Source organism: Ornithodoros turicata, chromosome 4 (genome assembly GCF_037126465.1).
Source record: "Ornithodoros turicata isolate Travis chromosome 4, ASM3712646v1, whole genome shotgun sequence".
Taxonomy (NCBI): domain Eukaryota; kingdom Metazoa; phylum Arthropoda; class Arachnida; order Ixodida; family Argasidae; genus Ornithodoros; species Ornithodoros turicata.
Window position 1 is genome coordinate 74,423,151 of NC_088204.1, and position 12,581 is coordinate 74,435,731.

The window sequence follows — 12,581 nt, forward strand, 5'->3', positions numbered from 1 at the left end:
ACCATGTCAGGATCACAAAGAAGATTCTGTGGCTTGATGTCTCGGTGGTAAATGCCCAGCATGTGGAAGTAAGCCAGTCCTCGCAGCACCTTGTACATATACAGCATGATAAAGGACATTCGGGGGATATCTATGCGAGCTGTGTTTGTCTCGTCGGGTATCTTCGCGATCACTTTCGCTATTTCATCTGTTCAAGGAAGGGTATTTGCGCAGGGCGTATGTAACGTTGTTCGGGTAAGGCCTACTGACGAACTATAATGAACAATTGTCCAGATTGTCTTTCGGCAATGTTTGAGCAGAAAATAATTGCTCTACAGCGCGGCCAATGAGCTTCAACATACTTGTCTTCGAATATACTCCAGCTAGTAAGATTCCTGATAGCACCAATTGATATTGTCTACTAGGTTGCCCGCATACCAGCTCCCTCTGCCATTTTGTCTCCAAAGAGAAAGCAGCGACAAAGCTGTACACTTCGCCGTGGTAGTTTGTGAAAGCAGAACGCAGCATACACAGCGTGTAGTGACCGATAGCGTCATAATGTATTACAAATCTTCGCCCACTCTCCAACCTACAACCTACATTCTCCATCGCTAAAAGAAACACACCACAGAAATATTCCATCTCACCTATTGTATCTAATTCGATCAGGAAAACTTTTATCCAACATTTATCTTATCTTTTTTTTTTCTTCTGAGTCCAGTCGCTCACTAAAAACTGCCTTTCCATCCGGGCTCTGTCTCTTTACCCGCGTTTACTTGAAAGATCTACACCACGTCTTCAACCATGGGTTATTCTTCCGCTCCCACGACACATCACCAGAAGCATTCCGCTTAATCACACTTCCAACGCAGTGTCATGATGAGAGGCTGGAGAGACTGTCGTGGTTATTTGCCCCTGCTGACTGACTGTTTTCGACCAGTAGGATTGGGTCGTAACAGGTGGTTGATGGCAGGGTTGACTTGCAGCTCATCGTTGGAGAAATTAAAGAGCGGAGGCAGCTGCGCGCCGTCTGGTAAAGTGGTGCCGTGTGCACGCAGGTCGTCGAAGAAGGCATGGGCGAGGCCCTTCACATTGCAACAAAACGGGAGACTGGTTAGGCTAAGAAAGTTATGTGGCGCTAAATCGACGGTATTGCGAGTCTCCTCTGAGCAAGCCATCGTTTTCATGTTTGATAAGTCACTCATCATCACAGCCAATCACTTCCTCTTCGAGTTCCGCCATGATTAGTGCTTCCGTTTTGTTCTTGAAATACAAAGCTATGGGTACCAACAACTCCAGGGTGCAATGCGTCGTTTGTGTTATACTATATGGGCGTTGTACACTGTCATCATGACTAGAACTCGCACTTATCACTCCGGAACGACTCTACCTTGGAACCATCACTAGCCCGTGGCCCGAATATTTGACCTACGCGAACTTGCTCACTCCCTGACTTGACTCCAAGCAACTAACTTACTGACATTGCCGTATGAACTGGGCTTCGACGGCACCTCAGCGATGGCATATCTCTCAGCGATCTCTTTCGTCATCATATAATATGCTATTGCCCTTGTCTTAACGCCATCTCGTCTATTTGTTGCCTTGGCAGGCAACAACGCCGGACGAATGTTTACACTCTGATCCTAATTTACAAAAGTATTACAACATGGCTTATTTATGACGCCTGTCATGCAGGTCAGCAGTGTAGCCTCTTACAGTGCCATCCATAGAGGCACTCTTCGAATCTGTCTTTCATAGGACAGGCTGCAGTTCAATAAGAGTCATTAATAGCGTCTACGTATCAAGCCACGTACGTCAAAGCAAGTGGTCCTCTTGCTGGGAACGTAATCCAGAAGCTGAGACAGCAGGTCGATAGCCTTTGGAGTTCCCTTGTTCTCCAAGACTTTTTCCCAAGGAACGGACTTCTTCTTGGGAAACCGACACTCCGTCCAATTTGGGTTCATCTGCAGGACTTGCTCTTCAGTCGGTGTACCCAGTATGCGCATGATCTCCGAGAACTGGTCCAGGTTCGAATCTCCAGGAAACACCGGTCGCGCTATGAAGAACTCTGCAAGAACGCACCCGGCCGACCAGACGTCAACCATGCAGGTGTACTCTGTTGCCCCCAGGATGAGTTCTGGTGCTCGGTAGTACCGGGAACAGATGTACGCAACGTTTGGTTCGTCTTTTACCAATACTTTCGCTGAACCAAAGTCGCAGACCTGCAGGAAGTGTGACTTCTATTTAGCAAATAGTTTGATGAAGGTCAGTCTCAAGAATCAGTTGTTGGGATGTAATTAATTGAGTGTTTTCATACCGATTGCAACACGCTACAAAGACTGCAAACATGCATTTGATGACTCTGCCACCCGCAGAACCGTAACAACACCCTGCGCACCAATTTAGAGTGGCACGTGGGATGAATACGTCGAGGTTGTTTGATCCGTAGCCATTACCGTCATATGGAATGTCCGAAGCTACTGAACTTGCTACAAAGGACATGTGACTCATGATACTGTTTACCAGTTCTTTTTTTTTTTAACGATTAGCCACAGCGCCATAGCAGTCAACAATGGGGAAAGAGGACGCCTGGACCTGGTAATGCAACAAGGCTCCCACTAGGAAAGTGTTGCTGGCAAGCTATCGCACAAACAGCACCGTGTAAGGTTACCCGGAACTTGCGTGGTCACTACCAGGTACTGCTATACGGCTGTCACGTGTGGACTACAGAATCGTGACATCAATTATGCGTGGCGGTGAATGTGGCCTATAGCAGCAGCGAATGTGGCCTGACAAGCAGCACGAAACATGTCACAGAAGCCTTCGTGAACCTTACCTTGACCACGCACTTGTCAGGATCACAAAGAAGATTCTGTGGCTTGATGTCTCGGTGACAGATACCCAGCATGTGGATGTAAGCCAGTCCTCGCAGCACCTGGTACATGTACAGCTTGATAAAGAACAGCGGGAACGTGTGTTTGTTCCTCGCGTAGTGCATGATGACACGGTGCACTGTCTCTGGAATGTACTCCATGATCAGGTTGAGGTACACGGTGTCTTTGTTCTTGTCGAGTGTGCAGAAGAAGTAGCGAAGGCGAGTGATGTTGTTGTGCGACAGAGAGCGCATGATCTGCAGTTCTCGGTTTTTAAACTTTCGGTCCTGTCGGACCCACTTGACGGCAAACGTTTCTCCGGTGTCCACAACCTTGATTTGCTGCACGACTCCGAAAGTTCCTTTGCCAATCACTTTGGTGCTGACGTAGGACATTTCTTGCAGTTCGTCGTCCGGTCCTTCCGATTTCACCACTTGGACAGTTTTTACCTGCAGAGCAAAGCAGCATAGTTATAAATGCGACTCATTTGTGCTTGTTGAATCTTCTTTCCTCTTTGCCCTATGTCACAAGGCTTTATGAAAGTGGTCTGCTGCTAAATATTCCATGCAGGAGCGAATCTGCTCTCTGCAGCACAAGATAAGGGGAACTACTAAGTGTACTCGCGCATGATGTAGAGCTTGTGACCTGTTATACAAGGTGGCATTCGGTGGCACCTTTTCATGCTTGTGGCGAGTGCACTTCAAGTATGGGTTTGGAGAATATTCCTCGCGTACAATCGAACACATGCATACACTTGAGCGTGCCCATGTTGCACACGACCGCCATTCCTCTTGAGGACATGAGTTGCTCTAGCATCTATTTCTTTCCAGAGAAAACGATTCGACGAGACAAGGCACCGTCATGGGACAATGCACGCAACTGAATCATTCAACAACCAATCACCGGTGTACCGTCCGCCTCTCTTCGAAGTACTGCAGCTCACGATAAGGCTGTGTTTTGCTCCGAAACCCCGCACAAGCAACATGACGTATAGTGAACCGCACAGCTTCAACTCGGTACCAAGGCACGGTCACCATGCGCTATGGTGAATACACTATTATCAACGTCCGAGCTCTCGTCGATATCTGCAACAACTAATTCATCCGCAGATCCCGTGCCGCTACCGACCCTTCACGAGTCCCGCCAACACGCGAGACGGATGGGTCCGCTTGACGCCCCTTACCTTCTGGCCGTCCCTTTTCGTGATGACGATGTCGGAGATGGGCAGGTGGTAGTAACCACTGCCCATGGCGGTGCTTCCGGCCGTGGAGAAGGCCGTCAGCTTTCGCGCCATACCTGCGAATGTCTCCGTCTTGAAGGCCTGGAGAAGAACTGGATGGACTCTTAGTTGCGACGGCGATCGGCAGGCGTCCTGCAGAAAACGGGGCGGGGCGCCTGCCCGGACTTCATGCTATTGCTACAGGATTGCTTGGAGTTAAGCTGTTTGTCCTGCGGCCTTCTATGCGGCTGCGTGCAGCCTCCGCCGCTGCTGCTGCCCGCCGCGTGCTTGATGTCCATGTCTATACGATGCTCGATGGCCTGGCAGATGGGACCCTCTCTTCTCCGCGCTATGGCTGGGCTTGTCATCTTTCTGTTCGTGGTACCTTCTCCGAATGGTGAACGTAGTCCCTTCTACGATTGGGGAAGGGTCTGAAGCAAGCGGACGTGGAAAGAGTTCGGAAGGAGTGTAGCGGTGTTTACCTAGAAGGTTTCGCGTCTGGTAAGGGATATGCGGGAGACGTTAGTGTTAAGAAGTTTAAATGTTCGTTTCCGCTGATAGTGTCATGTCATCTATCTGCAGACATAATGTGTTCCGTCTAGCTTGGTATTTGAGGCTACTGTCCTGTGTGGTCAGATCATAATTATATGCCAGATGGCATTGTTCATGTTAACTGTAAAGGGAAGCCGTCTAGTACCGTGGACATGGCAATATACTACTACTAATGATGTTAATAATAATAGCAATAATAATGTTTTATTGGTTCCGAAGACCGGCCACAGGGACCATAGTATTGGCGCACAAAACATATATCACATTGTTAAGGCAATACTGTGTCATACAATACGATATAAGAAAAACGACACGATACAAACTGTGTTAAAATATAAAACAGAAATAGGCAAGAGGTAAAATGGGCGTTGTTAGAGGATGGCCGGGTACCACTTATTGAGAGGGGAGAAAGCGATACTGCAGTTTCGATTTGTTAAATCTTCTGTCGCGTCCTTTAATCTGTCTGTCACTTTTCACTATCAATTTAGTCTAGAGGAACGCCACTCCTTGCGACAGGAGATATGGTGCGACTTATTGATGCACCATGTACTCATCCGAGCACCCTCAACAACAGGACATGGTGGTTAAAACACATGTCATAGTCTAGACTGGAGAGTGTATATACAGACCACCGAAATGGTGAACAGATTGCACTCCCATTGACCTCGTACGGCTCGATGCCGTAGCCCTTGGATCACGGCGAGCGAAAAACACAAATGGATCACAGAATATGGTTCAGCAGAATTATGCTGCTCTTTAGAGAAATCATGGTCGATGGCCTATAGCCGCTGCAGGGAAACACCCGGTAGAAGACACCCCAGTCACCGAATGCAATCTGAACGGCATCGTTGCTCTTGGATACAAGTCCCTGCTGCTCACTTTATAGGGACAGTGGAAATCTCGTTAATTCATTCCACCCTTCCCCACCCTTGCAACCGTTTTTTTTCCCTTTTATGGACAGAATGTACAGCTGTCACAACAACATCCTGGCACACAGGGAAAGAGTCCGCCAATGACAAGCGACAACTGCGACGACATAAAAAGAAACCCACCAAGTCATACGAACCCCACGAATACTCTCTTTTCTCTGGCGCCCTTTCATTTCCTTAATTGCTCCCCCGTTTCAGCCATCGGTCCTGCGATATCTCAACACAAACATCAACGCACGTGCCTGATATTCGCTCATCGACCACATATAGGAACTCGCCGATCCATCATAACTAATGTAATCGCGCCAAATGGGCTCTTTGAGTTATTGACCGAATATACGTGGTTGAAGAATATCTCTCGTATCGCCATCACGAGCATGCGAAAAGTCTCAACTCCCTCAACTCCTCGACTCCAGTACATCCCTCTCTCTCTCGTGTACCCGCTTCGTCGGCGTCTTGTTATATCCGTCGTTCTTACATATTTAAGGCAGTGTGCGTCCAGGAACGAGGGGTGGGCGGTGCCTCAACTTTCCCTGGCTAATGACTCGGAAACAAAAGCGCCCCTCAGAGACCTCTTGCGGCCGAACGGCGCGGTATAATCTCGTCCCTCCACTTTTTTGCTCTTTTTTTCTTCTTTGTACTCCTCGTACTCTCCTCTTTTCCCTAATACACGTCAGCGACGCCCAAGTACCCTTCAGGGGAGTCGAGAATTTCCAAGAAGTGGCTGTTGGGGGATGTATATTCACACGGAAAAGGGATTGATTAGGGAAAGCGTCGGTGTAAGGAGAAGAAGGAGTAAGGGAGGAGAAGACGTGCATCATACATGGATGGAGTCTATGCAAAGTATACAGACACACCGTGATGCGGCATGTCGTGTTATACATCATGAATGGAGTGAGCCGAGATGTTCGGAACTTTCTGGGAGTATAGCTACACTGGAGCTCAGGTGCTGTTAGGGCTGAGATCTACTCTGCGCTGTGAATGATGCGTGTAGTACGTGTTGAAGAGGAGGAGAAGGAAAAAAAGGTTGATGTTGATGAAAAGTATGATAGGCCTTGAAATGTTCCTCAACTGAAACGAGGCATTTAAAGTGTGGCTTGAATTCTAGGTAGGAATAATACCGTACTATTTGCATGGAAGCTTCCTCCAGTCGCAGGCATCGACTAACTTGACGTAACATGTCTGGATGGAAATTGATGTTCTGAGGGTGGAACACAGAAGAAAGGACAACACAACGCACAAGCCTTAAGTGCCTAAGGACAATGAAAGAAGGAAGTCATGTGGAAGTGTTGCTCCGTCCTTTCTTATGTGTTCCAGCCTCAGAACATCGATTTCCATCGTGTTCAACAGATGCCGCTTGCGTCGCCCCGTCGTATGAATGTGTGCGTGAGTGAGAAAACATGTAAGAGGGAAAGTAGAATGAGTGAGGGAGTGGAGGTGTTTGTCCTTTCATGTGACGCACCCTTGGAAGTGGTTCGGGAGGTGTGGTAGCTCAGTTTGTAGAGCTCTGGATCGGCAATGCAGAAGATGTCGGTTTGAGTTCTACAGCCGGCTAACCTGTTCAGTGATTTCCTTCGTTCATTTGAAGTAGCACAGAAGTAATTTTTAACACCCAGTTTTCTTCATACAAAACTGATAAGTAGGCCAGTAAGATGAACGATACGAAGTAATTCACACCACAGGGTCATAATTATCGCGGAAATTGAATTTAAAGTACGCCGCAAAAAGCGACCGTGCGCAACGGCGGTGAAGAACAGTACCAGCCCGTGATCTGCCTGGAACCTCGCGCTGACGCTATAAGGAGAACGCTCGCTGATTGTTCTAGTGAAATCTTGTCTGTTACTTCTCTGTCGTCTGCTACTCGGCTGTTCGTGGTTCTGAAAAAGCCTTTCTCCTCGTTCGGTAATGATTCGGCTGCTCCTTCTATCCACAATTCTCTGGGAGAACTGGCAAAACTGGGTTACGGCGGCACAGGGGCAAGGCGCTGACCTCCACCGACCGGCGAACCAGAACGAGTTCTCCTTATAACGTCATCGGTGACGTAGCATCATACCTTCTCCTCCTCGTAATACTCGGAGTGGCGAGTTAAGGGTGAAGGCGCGAACCCACGTTTATGTGAGCTTTTTTTTTTTTTTTCTGGGAAACAAATCGCATACATCAAAAGCTTTAGCGCTATTCGCTAAAATGACACACACACTTTCATCAGACGTCTTAATCTGAGAATTTTTTGGACGACCCTCTGTACTCCTTTAACATGTCTTGAATGTATTTGTTGATGTTGGTGACCAGTTAACATGCGATGTTAATGCTTTAATGACATGTCCTCCGATGTCCACCCAAAACGACGTGTGCGTTCCCTAATTGCGCGCATGCGATCACAAAAGCACGTGGCCGGGCACATGCAACATTACAATAAAAGTACGTTCGATTAAGCCTGCACTGCCTGAACCAGTTCCGGTGGTGCTGCACTCGCCCGTTTGTTTCGCTAGTGCAGCCGAGCGCCCCCTGCACCGTCTCGTTCGTTTCAAGCCAGTGCATGCCAAGTGTAGCCCTAGTGTAAGGAAACTCTGCACTCCCGCAGGGGTCAGTTCAACGGTAGTGCAGAGTAATTGCGGCAATGGCAGCAGACGACACAAGGCAAATAATAGTTAATGTAAATGCCGGAAGAGACGTTTGAATTCGAAGTCGAAATAACGATTCACTACAGTTTCGGTGTACATTGGTACACGGTTCCTGTCAGTTCGCAGAAGATTCAACGCTATCACGGCTACCAGGTCGTCTAATTCTTCGTCCTCGCTGTCAGAATTCAGAAATTCCATGGCTGTTTGCACAATTGTTGAACAGTTCATTGTGCTCGAAATTAAAAAGCAGCAATGCACATGTGATTGAAATGTCACACGCGTTTTTACAATCCGTAGTGGTGTTAAGACTCGCTGAGAGCAGAAGGCCTGCCCTAGCGCTGCACTTCGATATTCGTTTCGCGGCGGCACTAGTGTTGCACCGTTGAACTGGAGCTGGCCTAGTGCTGCGCTAGTTCAGAACTGGCCCTGCACCGCAGAAAACTTGTTGAGGGAGTGCAAGTCTAACCGAACAGACCTTATATAGACGACCCTCTGTTTACGAGCATGTGACGTCATTAGAAGACCGGTTCGAGGTTATATCTTGCTGTGGTGGGCAACAACGTCACCTGATAGGTTGATAAAGCTGATAGTGTCCACCAGCATGCTTTGCGCATCGGTGTTACGTAATCAAGGCCGTAGGGGCTCAGGTCGTCGCGACAAACTTCTCTCTCTTTCTATATACCCGCCCCCAATAATGGCAGCCGATCTTCACGCGTTATATCACTACACGGCGATGTCTATCGTCCGAACTGCATACACGTGTGTTTTGTGCGTTAGCCTTCGTCGATGCGTTAATTCGTTCTGCGAAATGATACAATAGCCGAAAATCGATCGCCCTGAGACACTAACTGAATTCTTCTTTCCGTGATATTAAAGAAGTACCCTAAAGCATCAAACAAGCGATCTGTTTTTTCTTTTTTCTTTATCGAATGTGAAAGGTTTTTCTTAATGAGGGGTTCGTCGCTTATTGGTGCGTGCATTCGCAACACGTGAGCCTAATCGGCACTTCCGTGCGTATTGATTGGGTAGCTGCGGAGGAAAAGGGAGTATGATAGCCGTTCGGAGAATGCTATACATGCGGGTTTAGGGTCAGCAATGAAGCTCTTCAGTTGATGTGGTTTATCCTGTTTTATCTCTTTTCTTCTTCTTCTTCTTTTGCAGCTAAGGATGCCAATGTTGTACGTTATCTACAGGGCGCACGAGATTGGATGCGAAGATTATGCACTGCGTTCGTGTTCGTAGAAGAGAAAAGAGAGTGATCGGTAAATCGGGCAGTGGACGGTCGTGGCTCGCGTTGGTATGCGAAGGGTTGGTTGTTCCGCGAGATTTAGCGTTGATTGTGAAGGGTCGCGTGGGGAAGCATTGGAGGAAATTAGGGTGAAAGGGAAATAGGAAAGAGTCTTGTTGCGTGGTTCTCCGTACGGCGGCTACGCATACTTTGCGCGTTGATTACGTGTCAGAGGTACGAGAGGGTGACGGGAAGGAAAACAAACACGGAATGTGAGATGGGTAGAAATCCAGCGAACCGGTAGAATGTAGGAAGGAGTTGCCTCAGGACAGAAGCCGCCGATATTTCGAACAGAGACTGTTCTTCTTCTGGGCTGGGCTGGGCTGGGCTTGGCCCAGAAGAAGAACAGTCTCTGTTCGAAATATCGGCGGCTTCTGTCCTGAGGCAACTCCTTCCTACGGAATGTGAGAGTACGTTTCGTGTACATTCTGTTCCGTGATTCCGCATTTCTGTTAGTTTTTTTTATACCGTGTTAGCGCCGCGAAGCAACTGTGGCTATGAGCGGCGTACAGACGTTGACAGATGGAGAGAGGACAGCAGGAAGCAGTATTTTTTGTTAGTGTTTTGGTATAGCACGTATATGCGAACGTCGAACGACTAGTTTTGCTTGTAAAGACTGATAAAAAATATGTAAAAAGAAGAGAGAGAAGCTTCGGGTGGAATAATTGTTTACCTGCAATTGTATAACGACATCGTAAAGAGACAGTGTGTAAGTGCGTGCACTTGTTACTCCTTCCAGCACCAGACATTGCATCGTTACTGTAGTGGCTCCGCCACTGGCTTGACTGCAGTCTGGTCACCCGGAAGTGAGCAATGGCGTCTGTTCGCTTTGTTGTTTCGTTGCTGCAGCGACATTTATTGATATTGTCCGACATGGGAAACAATGAACTGTGCACTTGCGCACACGTGTTACGCTTTTGTCTGTTCTATTTTCTAATTGGAGCGGTCGTCTCGAAGCAACGCTAGCAGACGACCGATGTGTCACAGCAGACGACGCAAGCAGATATTTGTATCCGTTTGCAGACGACACCTTCCGCTGACAGGTCCGGTAAGCACCGTTCTCGCGGGCGCTGAAGAGCTGAATTCTAGAGCACCACCTTTCGCACCTAAAGCGATCACACTGGTACGCTGTCGTCTGCTTTGCTTATATACACATGTTCCTTATTGTGACGCGGTCTTCACTGCCCTCCTCCTTCTTCTTCTTCTTGTTTTCTGTCACGACATGCTCACTCACAGAGACATCCACACAAACAGCACTGAATGACAGCGTTTAATGTGAATTTGAGCACGAACACATGAATCTGATAATAAAATCGTGTGGGAAACACACATACTGTAACCGTTTTCACACCTTTAAATGTGTAATAATGTGCATGGCGCACGCCCTTTTCGGTGTAATTTTGGCAACATCATAATAGAGTACAGTCTAGCACTACTTTTCTTTACTCGCATGTTTATGTGTCCTCCAAAAATTCAGTCTTTCAAAGTCTCAACTTTGTTGAACGACATTGTAGACGCTTGCACGCGCTCGATTATCGGTAGCGATGCATATATGCATTGGCACGTATATCTACGATATCCAAGACATAATGAAAGCAAGATTTGCAGTGACACCTGATCTTTCATAATGCTTTCTGAATTTTGTAAAATATCATCCTGGAGGTATACAATGTTAGGCAACGATGTTTAATGCGCATGGCGTACACCTTTTAAGGTGTGAAAAAGTTTACAGTGGTGGATGCGAGTGCGTCTCCTTTTGTATCTCAGTTTGGATTGGAGTGTTGATCAGAAGGCATTAAAAGGACTATCGCGTCCGTCCAAGTCGGTCCCGAAATTATAGCGCCGTTTTACTCCGCGATCATCGCTGATAATAACGCCGAAAATCTGACGCGAATTGGTGGCGTTGTTCCTGTGCAGGTCGCTGTAACACATGGCAAGAGCAGACGACGGGTATTGAGAGTATTCCGGAATCCCCTCTCTGGAAACCTCATCTGAACAAGGCCAATCAGTGAGCGCCCTTTGGCGCGGACGAGACCAATCAGGGAGCGATTGGAAGGACCTTGGTAGCCTTGGCGACCGACCGACGGGCGGGCGGGCGAGCCCGAATACTAGTAGACGGCATCTGCTCTGTGATCGGCTTGCGCAATGTTATTTCTGGTTAGCGTCGGACGTGTTCGTACAGCCAGGAGCGTAACAAGATCCTCCATGCATCATGGTCACGTCAGAACTCACACTGGCAAGCGAAAGTCGTCGTGTTTACCGCGGACTTTTCAATGAGTATATTGCGATGCGAACGACAAGCAGACGTCCTCGGAGACAGTCGGCCTGCGCTGCGCTCCCATTCGTGTGCTCGACTTACGTCATCATGGCGTTAGCTGCGGAGGGAGTGCGAATCTTTAAAACGCGTTTATTTGATATGTTAGCCGTTTGCGCAAGAGAAACTTGGCCAAGTTGACTGTGAAGCGGTGACGAACATTACCGTATATCGGTCTCGTACGATCCGGTAGTCCCTTTAAGCATGTATAACGCTAGCATAACCGACCAGAAACCAGAAAGTGCGGGTTCGACTTCAACTGTTGGTACTCTTTTATTTATTTGTTTGTTTATTTCAATACATCCCAAGGACGCCCAGGGAAGGGTGTTCCACGGAGGGGAAGGGACATGGCTGCACATTACATAGGTAACAAGGAATTGCATAGGATAACAGATACATGAATACATACTTGTAATTGCAATACGCAGGTAATATCCTAACTTAGTGATACAACTGATAATGCAGAGGTTTCAAGAATTAACGGGCGAAGCGCTCAATATATTGCAAGGGAACCCGAAAAGGAAAGGAAGTACTGAGGTTAAACGACGTGATGTGTAACAGCTGAGGGAAACTGATTTTGGTTAACTATTGTTGTTGTAGTGGACTGAGTCAGCGAATTCCAACCTACTATACTTTGTACAATGAATGGTTTCGAGGAGGGCACCGTTCTAGTAAGAAAATCGTGTAACCCTGAATCGGTGATCTAGTCGTGGAAATGTGTAATTGGGTGGGGATTGTCAACCACCGTCGAAAAAAAAAAAAATATATATATATCGATTTGTGCATCTTGGTTGCAATACGTTTGA

At 47.6% G+C, this 12,581-nt stretch overlaps 2 protein-coding genes and 1 long non-coding RNA gene across 4 annotated transcripts in view; 2 read left to right on the top strand and 1 right to left on the bottom strand.

Annotated features, from left to right (window-relative positions):
- The window catches only part of LOC135391871 (voltage-dependent T-type calcium channel subunit alpha-1G-like), a 292,030-nt gene that overhangs the window by 85,633 nt on the left and 193,816 nt on the right, over positions 1–12,581 (top strand). The gene's annotated exons all lie outside the window — the stretch shown is intronic.
- Positions 1–12,581, top strand: part of LOC135393486 (uncharacterized) — a 189,416-nt gene that overhangs the window by 45,162 nt on the left and 131,673 nt on the right. The window lies entirely within an intron of this gene.
- LOC135391870 (glycogen synthase kinase-3 beta-like) lies at positions 614–4,359 on the bottom strand. Its single transcript, XM_064622382.1, has 4 exons — positions 4,036–4,359; positions 2,816–3,301; positions 1,794–2,201; positions 614–1,064 (listed from the first exon to the last, which is right to left on the bottom strand). Exons 1-4 carry the CDS (start codon positions 4,144–4,146, stop codon positions 885–887), a joined length of 1,185 nt encoding a protein of 394 aa, XP_064478452.1. The 5' UTR covers positions 4,147–4,359; the 3' UTR covers positions 614–884.

Coding starts and splice junctions, on each gene's coding strand:
- LOC135391870 (XM_064622382.1), bottom strand. CDS start 4,146: ATGGCGCGAAAGCTGACGGCCTTCTCCACGGCCGGAAGCACCGCCATG. Junction 3,302..4,035: donor CGAAAAGGGACGGCCAGAAG/GTAAGGGGCGTC, acceptor TTTGCTCTGCAG/GTAAAAACTGTCCAAGTGGT. Junction 1,065..1,793: donor AGAGGACCACTTGCTTTGAC/GTACGTGGCTTG, acceptor TGCAATGTGAAG/GGCCTCGCCCATGCCTTCTT.